We start from the raw sequence: 20,901 nt of genomic DNA, 5'->3' as shown, positions 1-20,901 counted from the left end.
CTCCAGGGGATCATCATGTTATTTCCCTCCTTTCCCCGCATCAATGCTGATCATCACACGTTATAATCCTTACTGCATTAGAAATACTGCATGATTGTCCTGTAATTTGCTTCCGGCAGGTGGAATGATCCCGAAGGATGAGGCTTTGCTTGTTTAGCTACCAAGATTAACTTTGCCGATGTGGTATTGGAGCTCTACATCCAGGATTAGCGTGTCTGATCACTATTTTACAGAAGGCCTTCCACGCATCACAAGGTTCGCTGGTGCCTGGCCGGTACAGGGGCACACATCCACCGTAACCTAAACACAATCAGCGCATGAAAGCAAGACAAACGTCGCGCCATTTGGCTCCAGCAAACAAGGTTACATATATGCTTCATTACTCTTAAACGTGTTGCTAAACTTCTTATTCTAAATTCTTTAATTAGATATCAAAGATTTAGGCTTGCTATACTCGTGGGCCACTAAGGTCCAAACGTCTGCCCTTTTGCTAACGCCTTGTAAGGACAACTCTTCCAATCGCAGGTGTCCTATTTACATCATTAGCCGGCAGCACATCTCGATGACTCTCATCACTGACCTTGTACACGTTGGTTCCCCACCAACTGAAATTATCCGCGGCGCCGGTGTAGAAAACGGCAAAGAAGATGACGATGCCAGCGATGGCTACAGAACAATCCAGCGCGGAACTCAGAACAAAGTTAAATCGATGCCACCAGCTGGCCTTGCGCTTCTTAACAAGGACGCCAAACAAGAGACCGAATAAAGCCCAACTGCCATAGTTGACACCTGATGCAGGCGGGATATAGTTCAAGCCACCCAGGAACAGCGGAACATGGATCTTCTTCAGCCAATTGATATGAGGGAAGGCCTTGGTTCGAAAGAGGTATACGACGACAGGAAGAAGAGCTCCGACCAGGAAGAACCAGAGCAAGGGCCTGTAAAGAGCGCCTGGCTCGAAGAAGCGACGGGGACCGAGGGCGCCCCAGACCATGCTTGTGTTGAAATGAGTTCGAGAGAAGGGACAAGTGAAACCGTTCGGGGCAAGTTTGGCATTACAAACGTTGGGGATGTTTCCAAGTGCCCAATTGAGGACGGATACTTGACCAAGAGTTCCGATAATAAGGCCGACTACTTGGACCAGGAAGAGACTTCTAGGAGGGATCTGAAATGTGTCAGTGTGAGAGTCGGTCACCTTGAGACAAGGACCACTTACACCACAGTAGATACCAAGCTTCAGATCCTGAGAAAAGGCAAGGCCTTTGATACCCGAAATGTATCCAACGTTGAAGAACCAGATGTTGGCCAGGACCTTGCCTTCCCAGACGTAACCAGCGATGATGCGACAGAAGATATCGATCTGGATCTTGATGTTGCTAGTAGCATACACCCAAGCGAGCTTCAAAAGTCAGGAGAATACTTATGAGTGGAGGCCGAGGTACTCACGGGGATGAAGAAGACAGAAGATACTACCATGCCGAAAATCACACCATACCAACGCAGCTGAACGGGGTAGTACTCATAGGTGAAGATACCGATGCCCAATGCTACAAGGGCAGCGATCATGTACCACCAAAGCGGAACTGCATCATATTGTGGCTGCAGTCTGTCGCGACCTGATGTGTTCTTCGACGTCAACGATTTGCATGCATCGCGGAATGTTCTCACTAAGTCCCGGCGCTTCTCGAGAAAGAGCCAGACAAAAAGAGACGAGATAGTGGCGAACGACAGACCGAAAGTGTTAAGCGCATAGGTTACTGGGAGATAGATCTGGGGGAGGGCATTAGCATCTCTTATCTCTGGGAGGCGTGATGGGACGAGACTTACGTCAGAGTACTGTGCATACAGATCATGATCAAAAGTGAAGCCTTCCTTCTTATTGACAACCTTCGAGACGTTGAAGACTTCTCCAGTATTGTCAAAGATTGAATTACTTTGTAGCGGTAGATGGGCTGAGAACCAGGTGTTCGAGTAGTAGAGCGCGGGGCTAACAATGTAAATCCAGAAGACAAGGGAGGCGAGAACGTTGAGGATAGCCCAGACTGGGACTACAAGTGGTGATCCGATGTAGGCAATTTGACTCCCTGAAGCAATAGCTCGTTAGTTACCGAAGCCTCGAATCATAGAGCGGCGAGCACACACAGTCGAAGGTGAAGGGCACCAACCCCAGTCCACTCTTCATGCCAAACACCTGGTTGACGACAGGGTTCTTGGGGGCGATCCAGCAGATCCATGTAAAGTAACCCAAGGCAGGGAAGATGAAGTCGGGGAACCAATACCAACAGAAAGAGGCGAAGAAGGCGAGGATAAAGAAGTGATAACGAGAAATCTTGCTGCAAACAAGTTAGTAAAATCCGCCTCCGACAGCGCTGAGAGAAGTGCTCACCCAGCGATCACCTCCTTGCGTGGTGTATGCAAGGCTGCGTTGAGAGCTGTGTTTCCAAGCACGCCTGGCCAAACGAGGCCCTTCGGTTCGACAACTACTGATCGCGTCAAGCCTGACAGAGCAAAGCCAAACAGGATCGATGTCAGTGTGGCGAGGATCTCGAAACCCCATCCTGCCTTGAGGCCGTAGAAGACGCGCTGTTCGGTGAGGACATCAGCGCTCAATCGGGTCAAGAAGCTGAGGTTGGCCAAGATGTAGATAAGCATGTTCTCCTGAGCCACGGTTAGCGAGTATCTTTTCGAGGATTCTAGGGAGCAAATACCTTATGGTTGAAGGGTCCAGGGTTCAGGCTATGTCGCTTGCCGAACAAGGTGAAACCCCAATCCGGTATCGCATACTCCCATGCCTTGCCGACGGGATACGCGAGGAACTGGATTGCGGACTGCGAAAGACTGATGGATGGGAATCTCAGCGTGTAAAGAGTGTTCACACCACTGCCCACAAGACAGAAGGCAATGCCGATTGTCCACATGCGAAGAGTCAGGCATGGTAGATTTGGATCATCATCCTTGAAGCCCACGCCAGCCGCTGACAGAACTTCCTCGACAGATTCGCCTTTGAATTTATGAGCATAAAAAACTTGTCAAAGTACAAGCCAGCAACGTACCCGAAGATGTCTCTGGTCGGACCAGACCCTCATTAGGAGAGGTCACTTCCGCCTCAGCGTGGCCTTTCTCAGTAGCTGCACTCATCATGAGGGTTTTCGGATGCAGAGCTCACAATGATCACATCAGACCGGATCAGATAAGATGAAAATGATTACCGATTATCTTATAACAAGATCTGCCAAGCCGTCACGACGGCAAAGTCGGTTCGGCGACCTTGGCGTGGACTCCACTGTAAAAAATAGTCATGTTGGCATGAGTTAATTCTGTGGCTCTTAGCGTGCCGTATGCCGAGATATCTTAGCATCTCTCGACACTCAAGCTGGCTTCGTCAATTGTTGGATCATTCAATAGACAAAAGCTCGTCGACAGCCTGTATCACGTATTTTTCCTTCCTCCTTTTTCCCCCCCCCCCCCCAAAACATTTAACGGGGAACCTAAATCAGCGTGTAAGAGTTTATGCTTCTCTGCTGTTCGAGGTTGTATTGTAGCTTGACTAACAACCGCTAGTCGCGGTACTCGGCACGTTTGCCGAGAAACTACGCGGCACTGCCTCGAGAAATTTTACATGGCATGATAACCATCAGTATCCAAGCATTACCAATTTTACGGTCCATCAAATAGACTAAGCGTATCAAGTATCGGTTTCTTGGCAACATGTCTTGCGTTGTACCAGGACCCTGAGGTTCAAGGATAGTTTATCAATCGACCAGGATCGGCCGTCCACGCGCTCTGGGTCGCGTGGGAAGTGAAATGCATAGTTCCAACCAGCTTGCCGAGTAAACGAACGCAACTAAGGTTAAAATCTCGACTGGATATCGGTTTCTGCTTGGACTTAGGCGTTGCAACCCATTCTACTGAGCTGAACTTAGTACAAGGATATGGCACCGCTGATAAAGCAAAGCACGCAAAGCTCAAACAATAAGCATAACTACCTGATAAGATGGTCTTCAGCCTTCTCCACACGGTAGTAATTCCGTGCGCCTTTCTTCTACGCTACCGGGATAAGTTTGGGCGACTGAAGAGTCACCTCAGATGTGTCTGCAATCCTCAGTCTCTCTATTCTACGAATTACATCATCTGGGATCTAACTCAAGGGAGAAGACGTTGGTGGACTGGATGATGGCGAGCCAGGCCGTTTCCGTGACCTGGGTTTGAGTTTGGGCCTCTGACTCATGGAAGCGTATCGGGGTTTGTAAAGGTCCTCATCGCTGCGAGGAATTGGCTCGTCCTTTGGTGGCGTCTTCATCTCACTGGGCGAAGATTCCGTGTGTTTCCCTGGGGTTGACTGAGGCTGGTCGGCTTGGGGTGTCGGCTCTTGTGACGCCCTTGGGCTGCTAGGGCCAGCTACCGAGTCCGGTTGTTCGTTGGATGTGACCAGGGTTGCTGGCTGCTTTCCAACCGCTTTCTCCGATACCTTTGGAGGCGTTGGCCGATGGTGCCTTCTCAAATCTGTTTTGATGAGCTTCAACGAGTAAGTTTGAGCACGAGTTGAAATCAAACCTAGTCCGAGACAGCTTCTTAGCACGCTCCTTAGATGTAGTGTTCTGGGGCGTAGCCCCGAGGTGTCGTCGTCAGATTCACCTCAATGATTCGAATGCGTCCAACTCCCTCGCGTGTGAGCAAGGCATCATACGAGACCAGAAGTCCTTTATTTCACCGCTGCAATCAATCGACTGTATGTGAGATTAGGTGAAGACATCGACTCCAATAATTGACGAGCAAGTGACATGGTTTAGGTTAGGCCACTTCAAAGCAATTAACGTAGCAGATCAGGTCAAGCGACAGCAAAGGGCTCACAAAACGTTGAAATAGAAACAGGTCAAGAGATAATTCAGAGAATTTGTTAATCTATCTCGAACCACTCAGAGTCTGATGCGATTTTACGTGAATTGTGGTGTATTGTTCATCTCAAATTCGAAGGATGTTAATTTTGACTTTCTTATAATTACTAACGCCGAAATAATGAAATAACGAAAACAGTCGTGATCAATCATATTCCCAGTCCAGCTGTGGAATCCCTAGCCTTAGTCAAACTTGCTCTCCTGGAATGTGCTTCGCATCGGCATCTCAGAGTCATAGCTACCAGCCTCTTTCTTCATGTGCCGGTCAAAGCTCTGTGTCGACATCTGAACCTTCTCAAACCAAGTCCTGTCCAGAACAGGAGCCGCAGGAGGGCTCTGACCGCGGGATCGAGCTGCCTCGGCCTGGTTGGCATAGTTGTGGATGGCGAGACTGGACGCGATCTGGAATGCGCTTCGGATTTGTCGACCGTTCCAGCATCCAGTTGATCGAGCCAGTTCCTCGTAGTGCTTGGCGGCAAAGTCGATGATCTCGTTCTCTTTGATGACGAGAGCGGGTTCGCCGGTCATGCGGTGGCGCTCGGCTTCAATCTGCTTGAGCTTGCCAATGTTGAGGCGGAAGATGTCGCGGGTCTGAGTCTTGTCTAGAGGAGGGTAGTACAGGGAGAGGTGAATACGAGACTTGAAGGCCTCGTCGATTGTACCGACCCGGTTGGTAGTCAAGAAGAGAAGACCGTTGTAGTACTCAAGAACACGGAGGAAGACGGAGACAAGAGCGTTACGCTTCATGTCCTGCTTGGATCGCTGAGAGAGGAACACGTCCGCCTCGTCAAGCAGAAGAACACAGTCCCAGAGATGAGCAAGGCGGAAGACGTTCTTCAGCGAAGACTCAACCTCATGGGGTGTAAGACCAAGATCACCGCAAGTAATGACAAACAGTGGCTTGCGGTTCTCCATAGCGACAGCCTCAGCGGTGGCAGTCTTTCCAACACCAGGAACACCATGCAGAAGCACAACGAGACCACGGCCCTTGCCCTGGATCAGATCCTGGCTAGGACCTTCAGTCGCGGCATCAGCATACTTGCGCTCAAGAACCTTTCGCTGGAAGTGCGACATGACAAGTCCACGGACGACATCCTTGTAATCGCTCTGAATGCGAAGGTTCTCAAAGACACCAGGCTCGCGTCGCACGGGCTTGAGGACATTGAGATCGATGGGCAAGAAGCGACGCTCGCGAAGAGCATAAGCGAACATACGCTTAGGAAGAAGAACAAGATCCTCATCGCGAAGTTCCAAAGCCTTGGGATTGGTCTCAAAGGTTCGACTACCCTTGACACGAACGCGGAGGAAAGCGTCAACCGCAAGGTTGTCCCTTCGCTGACGGGCCTCAACACCATCGGCGTGCTGGATGATCTCATTCTGAGAGTATGCCATGTTTTGGCGAGTGCCGTTGAACCAATGCTGGATAGGCATCTCGTCATCCTTGATCTCGCAACGGGAAGACTTGTTGATCGTGAGCTGATGGAATCGCGGGCGCCAGTCAGGCATCTTCTGGTAAGCCTCTGTGAGATCGACGATGACATCACTCTCGACGAACTCAGGATGCCGCATCTTCTCATAGTCCTCGTTATCGAGGATCTCCTCTTCAGGCTCGGTGCGATGAGAAGGGGGGTTTCTGGTCAAAGTCCAGGCGCTGTACTGCTGGTGGCGATCATCCAAATAGTTGATGAACTTGCGGCCCTGGTCTTGCATTGAGCTGAGAAGCTGCTTGTAGTCGTGGCGGTATCGGATGGGGAAGGCCTCGAGTGAGTCAATTGATCTCTCTCCAATGAACGACTCAATCTCAAACTTGCGCCGGACAGCGCCAAAGGTGTTGCCGTCGTGATCGATGTAATAAGCGGAGATCTTGAACTTGGAGTTCTCGTCGATCTGCTGCTCATCTGCGAAGAAGTCCCAGCCAGAGGTGGGATAGGATGTCTCGGGCTCGGGGCTTCGGACCTTGTAGACACGCCAGATCTCGTGGTAACGACCGCCAGTCTCGCCAGATGCAGGCATGTAGATGAGGTCGCCGACGCGGAAGAGGGACCAGAGATCGTCGAACTTGACGCGGTCGGCGGTAGAGCCCTCGAAGCGGTTGTAAAGAGGAAGGACTTCCTTATCGACAAAGTCAACGTAGCATCGCATGTCGCGAAGCGCCTCGGGGCTATCCATCAAATTGTCGTAATCTTCATCGGCGTCGGAGTCAACCGACTCAATGCTTGAAGCCTCAGATGTTTGAGAAGCGACATCATCACCATCTTCAGTAGCCTCCTCGTCGACAACCTCTGCCTCAGTCTCTTCAGCGACATCGACAACCTCGGAGCTTTCGCTACCAATGTCCTCGAAGTCAGCCCACTTGTCCTCAAGAGTCGCAAGAATCTCTCGCATCTTGGGTTGGAAGTGGACCAGGGTCTTGAAGGGTCGCATAAATGTTCGGGGAGACGATCGCTTCTCGGTGTCGTTCATAAGAGCTGTCAAGTGGCCCAAGATGGGCTGGGACTGGATACGAATGCGCTGAATCTCAGAGTCGGAAGATGGTTGGCTATCCTTCTCGCGTCGAGCCTTCTCATAGGCATCGGTCTTGCGATGAGGCGTCTCAATAACACCACCGCCAGGGTAATACATGTACTTCTGACGGAGACGAGCCATCTCCTCACGTCGACGAAGACCATGCTCACGACGGATCTGAGCCTGGGTACCAGTACCCGACATCAGAACGTCAATGGCATAGTCAGGCTCATCGATGTCTTGGAATCTGTTCTTGAAGTTCTCAAAGTTGACCTTTCGGACTTCGGGAATCTTGGGGCGCCATTTGGCAGCAGTTCGGCGTCGGTCAGCGAGGATGCGCTCGCGTCGCTCTGCCTCTTGCTTGAGAGCCATGTATTCGAGATCATTCTCTTTGTGATTGCGTGTGTTGCGCGTGTTGTTTGTGGTGTTGCGACGGCCGCCACGCTTGGTAGCCCTTGTTTGTGAAGTACGCGCCATTGTGAATGAAGGAGAAATGATTGGAGTTGGTGTGAATGAAGATGATGGTGTTGAGACCTGGAGACGAATGTCTCTTATAACAAAACGCACATTGCAAAGGCCTCTGGCCTAATCAGGCAGCTCGCGCATGCCTGCATGCATTATCATCGTGAATTCGATACGACGATGATTGCCAAGATGCCTTGCCGGGCTGAGTCACTTGCCCGTCCGTGTTACACAGAAACCCCCTGTACTCTGGTAGGACTACAGGCAGCAATGCCGCTGAGGGTTGTGGCGAAGCGCCCAAGCGTCGCCTGGGTGTCAGAAAAGGAGTGGGCTCGTCTCCACATGAATGCGCCGTTTACAGTTCAAGGCTTTTTGTCATCCCCCGTCTCCACTAAAAGGGCCTCCCGCCAGCTCAGTCTCACCTCAGCGATCCCCCGCTAACGAGCCAATGGTTCCTGAGATGGTGTTTGAGGATTCACGGCTAGCAGATCCCTCAAGGCAGCAATCGGGTGACTTGGAATGCGGTGTATCGTGAATACGATCGAGGAGCCTATCAAGCCGTCATATAATTGAAGCTCCAATGGCTCATCGAATGATAATCATGCAGTCATTGCAGGCCGGTTTCACTAGTCCCGAATGAGCAATTTTGTTGTGACTGGAGGTAAAGTCCTAGTTCATCGAACGGCACTTCGGGTATCAAGCTGCAAGCCCGATCCTTTTCATGTGAGATCTCGGCAATTGCCAGTCGAGACATAGCGCGACGATGGATCTTCTGCTTGATGATAGAGAAACTTACAGTTTATCCATCTGGAAGAGTGATTGGCTCAGTATCGTAAGAAACCCCAGCCGGAATAAGGTACCAATTCTAACGAGTCCAGGATTGCCTCTGGAAAACTCTTAGATTTAGACAAAATACCTTGGAATTGGTGGAATAAAATAACAGAAACTATTGTAACTTTGTATTTAATGTATCTTGTCCTGCGGTCCAAGAACTTGTCCTAATTCGTGGTCGGAAAGTTACTCAAGCGACCGCCATCGACGACTATAACTGTGCCGTTACAATATCCACCCGCCCGAGATGCTAGATATAGAAAAGTTCCTGACATATCCTTCTCATCTCCCATTCTTCGAAGCGGTGCCATTGACGTTGGCACGGCACCAGGCTGTCCTGACTCATCGGTATACATCTTGACAATTGGTTCTGACATCTCGCTGGGGAATACTGTGAAACGTTAGAATGCCACTTTTCGAGATTTCCATGAATTGACTCACATCCAGGAGCAATGCAGTTGGCTCTGATATTCCACTGGGGAAGGGCAACGGCAAGCTGCTTGGCTGCTAGAACAGCTCCAGCCTTGGACTGCCCGTATGCCCAACCGCCGGGGGCTTTCTTGTTGAATGCGGCGATGGAGCTGGTGACAATGACTTGTGACGTCTGCTCGACATTTCCCTTCTCGTTGCCCTTCTTCAGAAGTGGGAGAAAAGCCATGCTGGTGAACCAAACCGACGCGGTATTGATGGCGAAAGTGTTGACATAATCGCCGAAATCAGTGTCAAAGTTGGACTTGGCCCATTCTTCCAAGGTTGTTTCGGGAGTAATTGGCTTCACCTGAGGTCCTCCAATACCAGAGTTGCACACCAACAGGTTGACGTACCCAATGTCCTTCTCAATCTGAGAGACCATGTTCTGCAGATCTGACTTGGAGGTGACGTCGCACTGAACCCCAACGACCTTGTCGCCCAATGAGCTGGCGACTTCATCGAGCTTTTCCTTCCTTCGACCAGCGATGTAGACCTTTGCGGCACCATTCTGGAGTAACGCCTTGACGAACATGAGGCCGATGCCTGTAATACGATCAGTTGTGATCTGTGCTTTGAGGGGTTCACTGACCTGAACCTCCGCCTGTCACGACCGCGACAAGGCCATTGAGGCTGAAGAGTGAGCCAGCGCTGAGTTGTTCTGAAGACATGATCGCTATGTGATTCGAGAATGGATTCTATAGAGAGCAGAGTCGTTAGTCGGGGATCTCGAAAGTTGAGGCAATTCATTGATCGTCGAGCCCCGCTTACGCAGCCAAGCTGTCATATCCTCGTTATCGATTCAACCCCGCTCTCATCTCAACCAACACCTACAGTATTCTATGATCCCCGTCGCACGCAATATTCTGCTTTCATTATATGTTTCTTTGTACCCCAGTCTCTAATTTTAATTTATATGAATACTCTTATGGAGTTGGACCTCCGCGTAGGTTAGACTGGCAGCCATAGCCGCGGCTCGGTTCGGCCGAGAACTCCACTAGATCGCTTGCAATTCCGAGACCCGAGATTACTACCGCCTGAACCGTATACTAGGAAGGGAAGCATACTAGCTACTAGTAATTGGGTAATGTATAAACTTTTGACTGATGTAATCATGAAAGACTGGACAGGGTTCAAGCAACCAATATCAGTGTAGAAGCTCAGCGAGGTTCGCTGGCAGCACCCGAGTATGGTCTATGCGGAAGCTGCGGAACGACAAGACATCCCGGTATCTTAGCTATCAAAAGCTTAAATCGACACGTGTAACTGATAGCTAATAATATATTTGTTATGTTCTGATCTTAGTGGCATGATGGCATCCAAAATCATACCGTTGTCGTAAGCGAAAGCACTAGGCAAGTCAGAAAAGTCTGAATAACGATGAATCGCACCTGGACGTACATGATACGACGATATATAAATGTCAAAGGTTGACTCGATATGCATACTTACACTTAATCAACTCAATCCTGAACATTTCTTCTCCTCTCAATGACTACAGAGCTTCCAACATACTCGAAACAAACATACCTACCTATAACTGAATCGTCACGAGGACACCTCCTCACTGATAACCAGAGCTTGCAAAAGCTCGGGTTAGACAGCTCTCAACCTGCGACCTGGGAAGATGGCCTACGCAGTCCCGATGTCGAAAGTGGAGAGTGGGAGTGGTGGTACGCCGACGCACATCTTCAAGATGGATGGTTTCTCCAGGTGGCCTTCTTCTACATAACAGAAGGAGACGGTCCCAAGACGGGACTCATTGATCTGAACATCGCCAAAGACGGCAAGAAACTTTGTGACTTGCATAAGCGCATTGGCAGTCTCCCTGCCGAAATTGTCGTGGCAAAAGGTCATTGTGATCTGCAGTATCGTAAGAGTTACTTTCGCAGTGTCAATGGTCTGGGCGAGTATCACATCTTTGTCGACCCCGATGAGATGGAAGGATTCGGTTTCGACGTGGTGGTCAAGAGAACTACTCCATCGTATCGTCCGGGCTCAGGCCGATGGGACGTTGAGGGTCGCCACTTCTCATGGTTCGTAGCTGTTCCTGGCGGCCAACTGACCGGAGAGGTCACTGTCAACAACACCAAAACCAAGGTTGAAGGCAATGCCTACCATGATCACAACTGGGGCAACGTCCCGATGGAGACGATCTTGGATAACTGGCTCTGGGGACGCGCTGATGTGGGTGGGCTGTCTATAGTTTCCGCCTCGGTGCGATTCCGCCAAGACTGTGGTGGTCGTGAGGTCCCTCTACTCTTCGTCGTCCGCGGGAACGAGGTCCTTGTGGATGTGAGCGACGACCAACTTGTGTGCTTGGAGGGAGTCAAGATCGCACAGCCAGATACAGGCAAGCCGACCAGCTCTGATTGTATTTACCTGGTCAAGACAACGGGTGACAACCTTGCGCAGGTTCGCTTTGACGGACAGGAGAAGGTGATCGCGTCTTTCCCTTACCCAACTACGAGTCAGGAGTGGGAGACATGGTATACAAGGTATGCTGGGTTGGTAACGATCAATATCATAGATGGAAACAAGCGGGTATATGTCTCTGATCATGGCAGCTTGGAGGTGATGGACTTCTTCGGCCGAAGGAAGGTATGAAGGGGATCATGGGCAGAACCTTGTTTCATCATCATCCCCAAAACCAGTGTTGATTAGTTTACGACATTGCAGATCTACATATGACTAAGGACTTAGGGACAACACATCTCATCTCTTTATATTTAATCATGGGCTTTCAGGCTGGCAGTGAAGGCTTGTGGCATGGCCAACTCTTTTTTACTTTCCATTTCTGTGGTACAGCTGCTCTGCACGCAAACTATACTATTATACAAACATTTAGCTCCTATCTACACGTCAAAATCTTTTTCGGGCATGGCTACAATTGAAGCTTACAAAATTGCACCTTCATTCGCCGAGACCAACAGTTATAGCCACGGCTCGGCTCGGCCGCGAGTCCGGCAGTCAATTCCGATTCCGAGACTTGATAATGTCAGATCTCCAATCTTCTCACACACCAGGGAAACACTTCAGCGAAGAGTATTGGGATTTTGGTTAGAGTTGAAATATTCATAGACGAAGGACGTAGTGAGCAGTGCAGCATATGAGGTTGCAGGGTGACACAGGCCAGGCCAAGCCACCTAAGACTGAGGCTGATTGCACAATCACAAATCTGCCTTGGCTGAAGCCTAGGCAGACATGATCAATCTAGATAAAATACATGTGAGGTGGATGAGAGAATTTAACATTTCTACACAGGTAAATAGCCACCATAGAGATACCCATTCAATACTCTGCCCTTAACGCCGCGATCTCCGACGCTTGATCCACGACCAAGGCCACCAGATCGACTCCATGGCACAAGATAAAAAAACCGGGCATCCGGGACCAGGACAACAGCCCAGCAATATAAATGAAAAAACTGTACGACAAGCTTCGAAAGCCGACGTGTCGGCCATGATCGAAAGAATCTGCAACAGGTCGGGCGAAGATATAGCTGCCGACTCAGAGAGGCTTGCTGCGGAAGCAAAGCGATTTTATGAAGAACAAATGCGCATTCGGTCACAGAAGCAAAGAGAGCAGATGATTTACATTGCGAAACTGGCTCTGACCGTCGCTTTTATTCTTGGGGCGTGGCATTGGCTCTGCTAACGAGTCTCGGATTGGGGGCAATGTGGAATCTTCTGTTCATTTATCTGGTTGGAACTCACTTTAGAGGACTGAGGCAGTGGACACGAGAGGATCGTGAGCCTCGGCTGGTAGATAAAATGGATAGCAAGGGAGCCCAAATGTTAGTTGCGCTGATCACGCCATCTCGACCCCGCCCAGGCTTAAATGAGGTCATTTTGTCTTTTATCAACTTATTGCCTCAAGAAAATCTTTCCAAACTTCAGGAGCAGAATCAAGACCATCCGTGATCATACCCACCAATACGAAGCATCATGAGTGCACAAAGCTCAGTCGTGCAAGGGCTCCAGGCGCAGCAGCCAACTGGCGCTAAGATAACGCCCAAAGTCCTGCTTATCGCTATGGTGAGTGAGACTTGGTTTTTGGGATAGCATTGAACTAATGGTGACAAGTTCTACGAAGAATCGAGGAATTGGCTTTCTCCTGATAGTGCTCTTCAGTTCTCTCGTACAGTGCGCGTTCCGGGCTTGGCTAGGGGCTACGAAGATATCCATGTCACAGAGAATGGCGAAGTCGCACTTTTGGTAGTCGGAACTGCCCGTAAGAATTCAACCCCCCTCAAAAGCCTCCTCTCTGACCCGAGACAGTTATCAACGCGTCTTTGTCGATCAGTGCTCTGCTGGCATCGCCGCTCTTCGACCTCACAAAGTCATACTTCTTATTGACCGGCATTGCAGGCGTTAATCCCAGGCGAGCTACTATTGGCTCTGTCGCCTTTGCCAAGTTCGCCATTCAGGTTGATACGCAGCTTGAGTTTGATGCGAGAGAAGTCCCGGAGGAATGGGGGTCAGGGTATGTTCCTATGGGAGCAGACAGGCCTGACCAGTTTCCTGGTATTGTGCATGGCTCTGAGGTGTTTGAGCTTAATGCAGACTTGAGAGACTACGCTCTTTCCGTTGCCAAGACTGTTGAGCTTACGGACTCACCCAAAGCTGCTGAACATCGAGCTTTGTGGAAGGACTCTTCTGGTGGTGTTTTTGACGCAGCGGCTCAGGATCCAACTGTTCTTGAGGGAGATGTTCTGTCTTCCAATACCTTCTGGCATGGTCATCGAATCTCTGAAGCTATGGAGAAGGTTGCAAGAGTCTATACTTCAGGACAGGGAGAGTACACAATGACAGCTCAGGAGGATAATGCCCTTCTGGCTGGTCTCTTGAACGCAGCACTTCAAGGGAAGGCTGACTTTTCGCGAATCCTCCTGATTCGATCTGCTTCCAACTTCGATCGAGGACATGAGGATAAGCCCCATCAACTTCCTTTCGTTATGGACAAAGGTGGCTTGGGGCCATCTACTCGCAATCTCTATCTTACTGCTCTCAAGGTAATTGAGGGGATCTTGGAGGAGTGGTCCACCAGATTCGAGGCTGGCATCCCTGCCCAGAATTATATCGGTGATATCTTTGGCTCACTTGGTGGAACACCTGGTTTTGGTGATAAGCAAAATGTTGAGCAGATAAGATCCCACTAAAGATGACTATGGACTTACTTCCGATCCTACATAGATTCCTTTCTAACTATGTAGAGTTGAGGCAGCCAATTGGCGCTTAAGGCTAATAGATATACAAATGGGGATATAAATGACAATGGAATGAGACACATTCATACTAATTAGTTGCCAGACCTATAAGCGTTTTCGTAGATCTAATGCAATTGGAAATTTGTCGTCTCGAAACAAGAGTTTACTTCAGCTACCAGCCAAAATAAGGTAGCTTATCAGGCAATATCCTCAAGTCCTTTATGGTAGGAGTAAAAGTTTATTCGAATAGAAGCAGGTGCAGAATTCATCGAGGAATCCAGGTGAATATTCCCGGACTCAGGTGCTTTGACTCACTTATCGATCAACGAGTAATCATTGCTTTACTTGTTCACGAGGTTTTGGGTCTGAATGTTAAGCTTCCGATATATCCGCTTAGCACGGGTACTCGAACTATCTGAGCCTGTTGTTCTTTTACCCCCAAAGCCTGTGCTATGAACTCAAATAAGATGAAGTGTCCATGCCGCGGAGCAACCAGTGAATCCATTGCAAGAATCATTGATTCCTCTTGAAACTTTGTCGCCTCCATTCGGGAATAAAAGCGCCAAACACATAGGTAATAACAGATAGAGTTTCGGACCGCACTTAACAAAACAGGTTTGCGAGGGATTGCAAATTTTCGTTCTCTGTTCTTGGAGGTGAGACAGTGGAGGGCTGTTGATTGGGTGCCGTTTCAGTCGTAGTTCGACTTGGAGGGCGAAGCGTCGAGCCGCGGAGATGCGCTATTCTCATGATGATATGATACGTATGATCTGACTGAAAGGCATTCCACTTCACAAGACGTGTGGTCTTGCTTCTCGCAAAGCCGAGAAATGTCCTAGTCTTCGCCTCTCTAGTTGAACATCTGCTAGCTTAGCCCTAACCGCCTTGAAATTTAAATATTGTTTCTTGGGCGTCACCATCGTTGTTTTAGGAGTGTGGTTAAATAAAGGACATCCATTTAGCAATGAATAAGCCCCAACCTATTTATAAAGGGCTGATTCTATAGGGAAGTAGCTACTTGGCTCAGAATTGAGAAATGCAAGTTGACGTTTTCAGGTGACCATTTTGGGCTCACCGGTGATCAGGGCTATGGAATCAAGGTCAACCACTAAACCATGTCCGTCCCATCATGCGTCAGTAACAGCTGTCATATTACAAAGCACTCAAACATAGATCTCCGCGCTCTAGTACTATTTGGTGAGCCATATCATGGCCTGGTAATCGCAGTATAAAGATCGACCAGGTCTGCTTACTGCTAGGGTTTGGATAATATGAACCAACAATTATTCAATATTTGCAACTACTTCCACTTTATCCTATTTCACTATGTCTCGCATGGTGACGACATGCTGGACCCTTGCTCCAGTAACCAGTCAACTGCTTCCTATTGCCAGTAGAGCTGCTGCTTCTACTGCTTTCATCAGAAACCTCTCACCTCCAGCCAGGCGGGCTCCGGTAATCGGAGCCAGATCCTTTTCATCGAATACTAGGTCCAATAGTCGAGTCAGTAATCTTCGTCTTACTCCAGCGCTGGCTGTATCCACGGGGCTTGCCCTCAGTTACTATCTTTACCAACGAGGCCCCCAGCCAGTGAAGCTGGGCCTGGCGCCAGAGAAGCCAGAGAAGCCAAAATGTTCCCATTGCGTGGGCGAGAAGCCAGAGGTGATCCAAGAAAAGGCTGTTGGATGTTGTGAAGACGAACAAACCACTACGTACCAGGAGAAGCCTCTTTCATGCTGCGTCGATGATGAGGTAAGTTACATCACTGACTCAGGCTTGGGTATAGCTGACCATCCCAGGCATCCATAGCCATGGTACCTGCTATTGGCGGAGATCATAAGCACAAGATCTTCGAGACAGTTGACGACGAGACATTGCTGATCTCAAAGCTCCCCAAAGAAGACGCCATCCTCACAACGGCGCCAAATGTTCCTCCTTCTATCACAAGAGACCATCCTGCTCTTGTCAGGGTTCCGCTGGTAACTACAACTAAGCTAGCGCAGCTGACCAGCCAGTATAAATACGAACAGTGGACTTTCAACGGCACTGTCCCTGGCCCTTTCATTCGGGCCAAAGTCGGAGATGTCGTGGAGCTGAGCCTCACAAATAAAGACCCCGCAGGCAATCCTCACAATATCGACTGCCACGCATTCACTGGCCCTGGTGGTGGTGCCGCTGTTACTACCGCTGAAGAGGGCGAAACCAAGGTCGGCCGCTTCAAGCTCCTTTACCCCGGTCTCTACGTGTATCATTGCGCCGCCGCGCCTGTTCCCGTTCACATTGCCAACGGCATGTACGGCCTCATGTATGTGCAGCCGGAAGGCAATGACCTACCACCCGTGGACAAGGAGTATTATGTTATGCAGAGCGAGTTCTACCATGAGCCACCAGAGGTTGATGATGACGGTCGACGATCCGAAATTGTCGAGTTCTCATATCCCAATGGTCTTCGTGAAGAACCCCAAGTCGTTGCCTTCAACGGTAGCGAGTCTGCCTTGACAAGAGATCATCCTCTCAAGGCTCATGTCGGTGACGATGTGAGAGTCTTTTTCGGAAATGCTGGACCAAACCTGACTAGTTCATTCCACATCATCGGCACGCACTTCAAGAATGTGTACCGAGATGGTGGCGTGACCAGCAACCCATCAAAGGGTATTCAGACCGTTTCTGTTCCTTGCGGTGGGTCAACGATCGTCGACATGAAGATGGCTGTCCCAGGAACGTATACACTGGTTGACCATTCCATTTTCCGTTTAGACAAGGGTGCAGTGGGCTTTCTCAACGTTTCTGGACCGCAGAATCCGGGGGTCTACCAGAGTTCCCAACCGCCAAGGCCATGTGTGGGTTGCAAATTGCACTCCTGATCAGATCATGAACTTCTTTGAAATGGAGCTAGCAGGCATGAGCAGCGGCTGAATAGCTATAGGTTTAGCATCTCCGGCTTTCGAGGTGACGACTTGATCCGCGTTCTACCTGTCTTTTTGGGTTTAGTTTGGTTGAGGGCGCAGTTTGGGTGGGGACATCGTGTATGAAGGTATTCACAGGAGCGTTGTCAATGACTTATGAGGTTTAAGAGCGAAGAAGGTTATCTCAAGAGTTTGATGACTTGAACGGTTTCAGTTTGATTATATCCATATTGGAAAGATTTTTCATTGGCGTCATGCACTTTTCTTAACTTAATGCACCTAGTATGATGGATGGTTCAAATTGAGGCATCAGAACACTTTCCAGATATCTTGTATGCCAGGTGCAACATCGAATCACAAAGGTTCGTTTTCTCATCAGTGCCAGGCATCCACCACATGGTCTTATATACAATGGCGCCTGTTGCAATTCCAAAAGCAGATAAGACAGCGACTCCTGACAAGGCACTCATCAGATATCGTTTAGTGACTTCTGCCTCATGATTCTCCCAGCCAGAAGCTTTATTGACGTGAGGAAAGGGCCCGTCAGGAACTGGCTTGTCTAAGAACTTGCACAAAGGTTCCCACCCGTCTTCGACAGTCCATTCGAGGAGTTTTTCTTTCGGAACGAAGCCGCGGATCATGTTGCAGTGTTCTATGTTTTGGTTAGTACTGCCATTCTTGACGATCATTGAGGCACTTCTTGGAACGTAATGCGAGTTACCTACCCTTGTAAACCCATTTGCCATTCCTCGCAATTCCTGTCTCAATGTTGCCGTCCAGGGCCCGAAACAGGCCGGGCCACATAAACCGTTCATAAACATGCCAGCCCCAGAACGGTACCTTCCCGAGACAAGACAATATATATAGTGCCCAATTCTCATGGACGCTCACTAGAGTCTTCACAGCACTCTCGTGCCACGCATCCAAGTCTCTGCGGTAGTTGAGGACAACCTTCGCATCGGGGTATGCGGCGATGAGTTCGGCCGCAAACACTGAACCAGCGGCATCTGTGACAGCTACAGAGTGTCCGAGGACCTCGTCAAACTCTTCTTTTGTAATGGTAGTGTTGCCATCGAGCGAGCCGAACCATCTCCGCTATGTGAGTAACTATGCACAATGATGAAGAATATTGACTGACTTCTTTCGGCATAAGCGAACCCATTTCGATGAGTAATTTGGCGTCTCGTACACGATGTCCCAGCCGTGATAGGTGTGATCGTATCCAAGCTTCAAAAGCGCGGTCTGGAGAGACTCGGTCGCAGTCCTGGGTAAGCCTACGCAGAGCACCTCCATAGGCTTCGTGCGTTTTCGCGGTGGAGGTTCTGGCACTGCATAGACATAGTTTTCGAGGAAGCGCCACCACCAACTGTTGAGAGACGGCATTTTACCGTATTTTCCGTTGTCGATGTATGTTGTAGGATAATTAGCATGGTTAGGATGAAACCGCGTAAGGTCGATGACGTAGAGTCAGACATGGGGTCTTGGCTGGGTAATTACGAGGTCTCAGCCGACGCCTTCGTATTCTTGCATGAATAGTATGTATATGTGCATATCTTTCATTAAGCAGCTCGAATCTCCTTATATGTCTTATTCTAGTCCCTGCTTTCCCACTGAGCCCTTAAGTCTTGTCGCAAACTTGATGTTGGCCAGGCATCTTCTTGGTCGACCTTCCTCAAGACATTTATCGCCGCATCTCGTTCCGCGTGATCTGTGATCCATGACCCGACTGTTATAAACGAAATTAGTCCCCAATCCAGATGTCAACATGTCTTTTCTTACATAGCGAAAGGGCCAGGCACGTCATCCCTCTGGCAGGCGGAACCGGACTTGAAGAGGCGAGACCACACAGTAATCTCAGGAAATGTAGTATTTTTATCTAGAGGCAGTCAGTCATAAAACTATAGCCGCGAAGCGGTCAGTCTGACTCTGATTTCCTTCTGACATTCTAGGTACTGAGTACCAACTTTCGGCATGCGGGGATCATGGACGAGTATCATAAGCATGGCGAAATAGTAATGGCTCAAAGCAAATACTACACGTAGTCAGAGATGCTACTGGTGCATGCCCGGGAAGATTACTGACCACAACTATCTAGGAGCACAGAAACGATGGGAAATGATACTCCTTGGGATGGATCACGCTCTTGGTAAAAGACTGGCGTGAAAGTTTGTGGTTTCTGACGGTCCCAATCTTCCAAGCGGACTTCGAGGGATGTATACCGTTGAATTGAGGATCCTTCGTGGCTAAAGCAGTATTCAACGACCTCAGCCTCAAGATAGAGTACTCGCTTGGCCCAAGTTGTTTCGTCTGTGGGTGAGGAACTGCGATCGATTCCCAGTCGGTTGACATTAGTTCTGGGTACCCTCTGGTTAATGACAGCATTGAAAATATCCTGGCGCAGGTGAATCCACAGTGCTGCCTGTCGGAACCCTTCCCAAGGCAGATCTTGTCTGAACGACTCAGCGACTGATGCGTAGCCTCCCAACAAATGTCTTGCATCATCTCTCCCGTGGATAGGTGCTTAGAAAGGTAAGCAATGGCCATTTTCTAATACCGATGACTTACCACTGAGCTCCTCATACCATCGGAGGATGGTAGAGCATGCTAAAAATGCACCGTCTGTAATACTTTCACTGTCATTGAGCATAGGCAGCAATAAACTAATGCATTTCTCATGATATGCTTCTCCATATCTCGCATAGTCCTGAGCGATGTCAGGGTCGTCCAAGAACCGACTTTTATGGCTGCTAGAGACAGCGAGTAATGAGTAGAGAAGGAGAGGACATCTCGGGGCGCGTCGAAGAGCTTCGTTGGTGAAGTCAGGATCTGTGACTTCGAACTACATAGCCACGATTAAAGATGAAAAGAGAAACTTAGGGGGGCTAACTTATGTTCTTACCCATGGTTTCGCTATGACTGTTTTGAAGTGGAGTAAGAGCTCCGCTCCGCGGTGGTCAATAGCTTGTCCGATCGGACGATCAAGATAGAGGGAACCGGGCTTCACTATGAAAGGCGGTGCAGTGCAGTCTCCACTGGGCAGGGTACCATCAATCTCGCTACAAAGAAGCTCGTTGATGCTGAGTGGGTTATTGCTCGGATTCTGGTAAGTTTGGTCATTGTCGATCGAACTCAGCACAGATGTTTGTTCTCGGGTCAGTGTCAGAGCCTGTGGACCTCTTGATGAAGAGGAGCCAAGATACAAGGCAGTATTTGAAGGTAAGGATGTCTCTAAACTATCAGAGTTGCTCTCCGTAAGTGGTAATGTTGTACTTCGATTTCGACGAGTTTTATCTCTTGTTTTTGAGGTCTTGGAGGTTTTGGACTTGATGCCTGGGCGAAATAGGAAGAATGATCCGGCTTTGCATTCTTTCTTAGACTTGGTGCAGTTCGAGCAGGGTAGGCTAGTTGAGTTGCCTATTGGAGACTGTATCAGAATGGTTACGATATCTTGTTCTAACATCAAGCCTATACTTGCATTTCAAATGACGATCTTGACATGTTTGGCTGTGAGTTACGTCAGTTCAACCCATACCCGAGGAACGCTGCAGAGAGGATGCAGTGTACCAGGCTGTGTGCTGTGATCTTCGACCCATGTTACCGCATCGATTGCTTAAGGAATTTGAGG

At 49.3% G+C, this 20,901-nt stretch overlaps 8 protein-coding genes across 11 annotated transcripts; 3 read left to right on the top strand and 5 right to left on the bottom strand.

Moving 5' to 3' along the window:
• Positions 1-77: 77 nt before the first annotated feature.
• Positions 78-3,178, bottom strand: FOXG_09809 (OPT family small oligopeptide transporter). Its single transcript, XM_018389035.1, has 9 exons — positions 3,054-3,178; positions 2,709-3,001; positions 2,387-2,658; positions 2,143-2,333; positions 1,828-2,084; positions 1,447-1,770; positions 1,217-1,399; positions 581-1,165; positions 78-530 (listed from the first exon to the last, which is right to left on the bottom strand). The coding sequence occupies exons 1-9, from the start codon at positions 3,139-3,141 to the stop codon at positions 465-467; spliced, it is 2,259 nt and encodes a 752-aa protein (XP_018247224.1). The 5' UTR covers positions 3,142-3,178; the 3' UTR covers positions 78-464.
• Positions 3,179-4,873: 1,695 nt separating this feature from the next.
• FOXG_09808 (uncharacterized protein) lies at positions 4,874-8,087 on the bottom strand. The gene has a single exon (XM_018389034.1). It carries the CDS (start codon positions 7,875-7,877, stop codon positions 5,079-5,081), a length of 2,799 nt encoding a protein of 932 aa, XP_018247223.1. The 5' UTR covers positions 7,878-8,087; the 3' UTR covers positions 4,874-5,078.
• A 616-nt stretch (positions 8,088-8,703) lies between these two features.
• FOXG_09807 (3-oxoacyl-[acyl-carrier protein] reductase) lies at positions 8,704-10,110 on the bottom strand. Of its 4 annotated transcripts, none has more exons than XM_018389031.1 (4): positions 9,933-10,110; positions 9,754-9,859; positions 9,135-9,707; positions 8,748-9,084 (listed from the first exon to the last, which is right to left on the bottom strand). In XM_018389031.1, exons 2-4 carry the CDS (start codon positions 9,830-9,832, stop codon positions 8,861-8,863), a joined length of 876 nt encoding a protein of 291 aa, XP_018247220.1. In that variant the 5' UTR covers positions 9,833-9,859; positions 9,933-10,110; the 3' UTR covers positions 8,748-8,860. The 4 variants fall into 4 exon arrangements, with proteins under 4 accessions (XP_018247219.1, XP_018247220.1, XP_018247221.1 ...); XM_018389032.1 differs by having other exon boundaries at positions 9,996-10,110; XM_018389030.1 differs by having other exon boundaries at positions 8,704-9,084; positions 9,754-10,110.
• Positions 10,111-10,488: 378 nt separating this feature from the next.
• On the top strand, positions 10,489-12,220 carry FOXG_09806 (uncharacterized protein). The gene has a single exon (XM_018389029.1). It carries the CDS (start codon positions 10,653-10,655, stop codon positions 11,766-11,768), a length of 1,116 nt encoding a protein of 371 aa, XP_018247218.1. The 5' UTR covers positions 10,489-10,652; the 3' UTR covers positions 11,769-12,220.
• Positions 12,221-12,375: 155 nt separating this feature from the next.
• On the top strand, positions 12,376-14,522 carry FOXG_09805 (uncharacterized protein). Its single transcript, XM_018389028.1, has 3 exons — positions 12,376-13,198; positions 13,247-13,394; positions 13,442-14,522. Exons 1-3 carry the CDS (start codon positions 13,109-13,111, stop codon positions 14,320-14,322), a joined length of 1,119 nt encoding a protein of 372 aa, XP_018247217.1. The 5' UTR covers positions 12,376-13,108; the 3' UTR covers positions 14,323-14,522.
• A 680-nt stretch (positions 14,523-15,202) lies between these two features.
• FOXG_09804 (uncharacterized protein) lies at positions 15,203-18,894 on the top strand. The gene is made up of 3 exons (XM_018389027.1): positions 15,203-16,122; positions 16,170-18,375; positions 18,430-18,894. The coding sequence occupies exons 1-2, from the start codon at positions 15,697-15,699 to the stop codon at positions 17,232-17,234; spliced, it is 1,491 nt and encodes a 496-aa protein (XP_018247215.1). The 5' UTR covers positions 15,203-15,696; the 3' UTR covers positions 17,235-18,375; positions 18,430-18,894.
• Positions 17,573-18,659, bottom strand: FOXG_09803 (uncharacterized protein; the record flags this gene model as incomplete). The annotated part of the gene is made up of 3 exons (XM_018389026.1): positions 17,573-17,928; positions 18,002-18,366; positions 18,415-18,659. 3 exons carry the CDS (start codon positions 18,657-18,659, stop codon positions 17,573-17,575), a joined length of 966 nt encoding a protein of 321 aa, XP_018247216.1.
• FOXG_20156 (uncharacterized protein) lies at positions 18,869-20,736 on the bottom strand (the record flags this gene model as incomplete). Its single annotated transcript, XM_018400427.1, has 6 exons — positions 18,869-19,002; positions 19,056-19,152; positions 19,202-19,308; positions 19,359-19,796; positions 19,842-20,115; positions 20,176-20,736. The coding sequence occupies 6 exons, from the start codon at positions 20,734-20,736 to the stop codon at positions 18,869-18,871; spliced, it is 1,611 nt and encodes a 536-aa protein (XP_018247214.1).
• Between the last annotated feature and the right edge of the window lie 165 nt (positions 20,737-20,901).

The sequence above is a fragment of the Fusarium oxysporum genome, chromosome 11, assembly GCF_000149955.1.
Source record: "Fusarium oxysporum f. sp. lycopersici 4287 chromosome 11, whole genome shotgun sequence".
Taxonomy (NCBI): Eukaryota; Fungi; Ascomycota; class Sordariomycetes; order Hypocreales; family Nectriaceae; genus Fusarium; species Fusarium oxysporum.
Note: the sequence above shows the minus strand (reverse complement) of the source record. Positions and strands in the feature narration are given on the sequence as shown.

What these genes read in the sequence shown, in the direction of transcription:
- FOXG_09809 (XM_018389035.1), bottom strand. Translation starts at nt 3,141, where the DNA reads ATGATGAGTGCAGCTACTGAGAAAGGCCACGCTGAGGCGGAAGTGACC. An exon ending in CGCAAGGAGGTGATCGCTGG is followed by an intron (nt 2,334 to 2,386) that starts GTGAGCACTTCT and finishes ACTTGTTTGCAG; the next exon opens with CAAGATTTCTCGTTATCACT. An exon ending in TGTATGCACAGTACTCTGAC is followed by an intron (nt 1,771 to 1,827) that starts GTAAGTCTCGTC and finishes GCCCTCCCCCAG; the next exon opens with ATCTATCTCCCAGTAACCTA.
- FOXG_09808 (XM_018389034.1), bottom strand. Translation starts at nt 7,877, where the DNA reads ATGGCGCGTACTTCACAAACAAGGGCTACCAAGCGTGGCGGCCGTCGC.
- FOXG_09807 (XM_018389030.1), bottom strand. Translation starts at nt 9,832, where the DNA reads ATGTCTTCAGAACAACTCAGCGCTGGCTCACTCTTCAGCCTCAATGGC. An exon ending in CGTGACAGGCGGAGGTTCAG is followed by an intron (nt 9,708 to 9,753) that starts GTCAGTGAACCC and finishes ATCGTATTACAG; the next exon opens with GCATCGGCCTCATGTTCGTC. An exon ending in CAACTGCATTGCTCCTGGAT is followed by an intron (nt 9,085 to 9,134) that starts GTGAGTCAATTC and finishes AACGTTTCACAG; the next exon opens with TATTCCCCAGCGAGATGTCA.
- FOXG_09806 (XM_018389029.1), top strand. Translation starts at nt 10,653, where the DNA reads ATGACTACAGAGCTTCCAACATACTCGAAACAAACATACCTACCTATA.
- FOXG_09805 (XM_018389028.1), top strand. Translation starts at nt 13,109, where the DNA reads ATGAGTGCACAAAGCTCAGTCGTGCAAGGGCTCCAGGCGCAGCAGCCA. An exon ending in AAGTCCTGCTTATCGCTATG is followed by an intron (nt 13,199 to 13,246) that starts GTGAGTGAGACT and finishes AATGGTGACAAG; the next exon opens with TTCTACGAAGAATCGAGGAA. An exon ending in TTTGGTAGTCGGAACTGCCC is followed by an intron (nt 13,395 to 13,441) that starts GTAAGAATTCAA and finishes GACCCGAGACAG; the next exon opens with TTATCAACGCGTCTTTGTCG.
- FOXG_09804 (XM_018389027.1), top strand. Translation starts at nt 15,697, where the DNA reads ATGTCTCGCATGGTGACGACATGCTGGACCCTTGCTCCAGTAACCAGT. An exon ending in CATGCTGCGTCGATGATGAG is followed by an intron (nt 16,123 to 16,169) that starts GTAAGTTACATC and finishes TGACCATCCCAG; the next exon opens with GCATCCATAGCCATGGTACC.